Source organism: Camellia sinensis, chromosome 4 (assembly GCF_055761805.1).
Source record: "Camellia sinensis isolate YWXY chromosome 4, ASM5576180v1, whole genome shotgun sequence".
NCBI lineage: Eukaryota > Viridiplantae > Streptophyta > Magnoliopsida > Ericales > Theaceae > Camellia > Camellia sinensis.
The window spans coordinates 6,512,712-6,515,730 of NC_138964.1; the positions used below are offsets into that span (position 1 = coordinate 6,512,712).

Consider the following 3,019-nt stretch of genomic DNA (forward strand, 5'->3'; position numbering starts at 1 on the left):
AATACACCTAAAGAGAAAAAGTTATAAAAAAAATCTTTTAAAAATTCACTAAATACTAAAAAAATAAAAAAATTACAAGAATTCAATATATTTTTTTGTATTTTTATATATTTATTAATTTTAAAAAATATTTTTTCATAAATTTTTTACTTTTTATGTACATCTAAGTAAGGTGTATTTAAAAAATAAAAAAAATATTTACTAAAAATAAAAAATATAAAAATTAAAAAATTTAATTTTCCAAAAAACTTAATCAAGGAAACTGAAACCAAACACTGATGAGTACTTTCTGATTTGAGGGTCATTTCCTTTTTTTTTTCATTCCCAAATCCTCAAACCACGGAGAGGAAAACACAGGGAAGGGAAGCGATGCCGGCTGCTTCGAGTACCTTTTTCCTGGGCGGCAGCAATCGGAGGCTACTCTCCTCTTCCTTCTTCCTGACTACTGTCTTTAAAATACGGACTCTTCTACTTCCCACTCACAGCACCAACGGATATCATCATCATCGACGACCACGTTTGTCTGGCCCCAATTGCTCTTTCTCATCATCATCGTCGTCGCCTTCTTCTTCTCCTTCTTCCGTCAGGCACTCTCAGGAAACCTTAGCCACTCAATTAATCCACCGTCCCAATGTCGTCGAAATCCTGGAAGAAAGGGGTTTGCTCGAGACCCTCACCAGCGACAATCTCAGGTCCGCTTGTTCCGACCCAACTCTCCCTCCCCTCAGGGTCTACTGCGGCTTCGACCCAACCGCCGAGAGCCTGCACCTCGGGAATCTCATCGGCATCATCGTCCTCTCCTGGTTCCTGCGTTGCGGCCACAGTGCCGTCGCTCTCGTAGGAGGGGCCACCGGCCGCGTGGGAGATCCTTCTGGAAAGAGCCTCGAGAGACCCGAGCTCGATCCCCAGACCCTGGAGAGGAATACGGCTGGCATTGTGGACACCGTGCGCCGTATTCTGGGTCGAAGAAACGCTGCGGCGGAAGAAGATAGGTTCGTGGTCCTGAACAATTACGATTGGTGGAAGGATGTCAAATTATTGGATTTTCTCAGGGAAGTGGGGCGATTTGCGAGGGTGGGGACGATGATGTCCAAGGATAGCGTGAGGAAGAGGCTGGAGTCGGAACAAGGGATGAGCTACACGGAGTTCACGTACCAGCTGCTGCAGGGATACGATTTCCTCTACCTGTTTGACAAGGAAGGTGTCAGAGTTCAGATTGGGGGAAGCGATCAGTGGGGTAACATTACCGCTGGGACTGACCTCATTCGCAAGATCCTGCAGCCAGCGGAGGAGGGTGCCGCCTATGGCTTGACTTTCCCCCTTCTCCTCAAGAGCGATGGCACCAAGTTCGGCAAGTCGGAGGACGGTGCCCTCTGGCTCTCCCACTCCATGTTATCCCCTTACAAGTTCTATCAGCATTTCTTCTCTGTCCCTGATGCTGATGTTGTCCGATTCCTCAAGACTCTTACTTTCTTGAGCATGGATGAGATAGCCGAGCTTGAGAGTAAAATGCAAAGACCGGACTACTTGCCCAATTCAGTTCAGCGGAGGCTCGCTGAGGAAGTCACCCTCCTTGTCCATGGCCAAGAAGGTTTGGACGAGGCACTCAAGGCAACTGACGCTCTGAGGCCCGGTGCTGAGACCAGATTGGATTCTGAGACCATAGAACGGATTGCAGGGGATGTCCCCTCCTGCTTGCTGCCTTACAACCAGGTTTTGAACTTGTCTCTTGTTGATCTTTCAGTTTCTACCGGCCTGCTCGAGACCAAATCAGCTGCCCGCCGCTTACTGCAGCAAGGAGGCCTATATCTCAATAACAGCAGAGTCACTAGCGAGGGCAAGAAGGTTGAAGCTGAAGACATTGTGGGCGGCAAAGTTCTGCTCTTATCTGCTGGCAAGAAGAACAAAATGGTTGTAAGAATATCGTGATTGTTCTTATTTGATGGCTGTTCACTGTCTTGGTTTTTTTTTTTCATCATCAAAAAAAGAAAAAAGTTAATTATCTTTTAAATTCTAAATCTTTGATTATGCAAATTGCAATTGCATACATTTTCTTTTTTACTCTTAAAGGAGATCTGATTACTGGATTCCTTGCTAACATATTGGGTTACACTGCAGAGACATTTGAATGAAGTTCTTTTTAGTCCCTTCCCACAAGTTTAACTTGTGTGTGTATGGATTTTGACTTCGTGGTGAGAAAAGAAAGAGAAACTTTAAATCACTGAAATAAAAAACAAAATTTGTTCACTAACATTCTTTTTTTCTTACAATATATTTATCGTCTTTTGTACTCTTTAATAAAATCTTGTGTGCTCTTATTTAATTGGAGCAAATTGGGCATCTTAGGCATTTTTGCTATTCAAGCTGCATTTTTTTTTCCTCCTACGGACTTGGTATGACAATAGGCATTTTGCTTTTTTCCAGTTTCCCTCTCCACTGGTAGATACCATTTCCTGCTAGGCATAGGTGTTCCTTGCAAAATTCATATGAGTTTGTTTCTTCTGCTTTCTTCACTGCTACAGCCCTCCATTGATCTTAGGTATGGCCTCTCTCTATGTATCAGTTCTTCCCACTGCTGATCTGAAACTCAGCAAACCCCCAGCACCTCCAACACTTCATCTCCCACTCTCTGTCCTCCACCCAAACCCCTTCCTACGTGCTATTTTTCCACAACTGAATCCTCCTTCCACCTCCAACTTTCCCTTGCCGCCTCTGCAACTCCATCACCAGCAAACCCCTTGGCTTTATCTTTTCCACCTTTCTTTTCTGGTTTTGGTCGAAAAGGTCTGATTCATCACCTAGGTTCTGTTTTATGTTTTTTTTTATGAATTATAGTGGTTTGTGTTGTGCAATGCACACATTTGCTTTTATTCTAGAAAGATAATTTTAAATTTCTGCAAAGTAATACATTTCATTTTCCTGTAAACCTATAATACATGTCTAAGGTATATTGGTTTGGGTAGCAAAAATCAAGGTCTAAGGTATATTCATTTGCCAGTTCAAAAAAAAAAGGTATATT

At 43.0% G+C, this 3,019-nt stretch overlaps 1 protein-coding gene across 1 annotated transcript; it reads left to right on the forward strand.

Moving 5' to 3' along the window:
* The first annotated feature begins 269 nt into the window (after window positions 1-269).
* On the forward strand, window positions 270-2,251 carry EMB2768 (Tyrosyl-tRNA synthetase, class Ib, bacterial/mitochondrial). The gene has a single exon (XM_082924182.1). It carries the CDS (start codon window positions 370-372, stop codon window positions 1,927-1,929), a length of 1,560 nt encoding a protein of 519 aa, XP_082780308.1. The 5' UTR covers window positions 270-369; the 3' UTR covers window positions 1,930-2,251.
* Window positions 2,252-3,019: the final 768 nt, after the last annotated feature.

What these genes read in the sequence shown, in the direction of transcription:
- EMB2768 (XM_082924182.1), top strand. Translation starts at nt 370, where the DNA reads ATGCCGGCTGCTTCGAGTACCTTTTTCCTGGGCGGCAGCAATCGGAGG.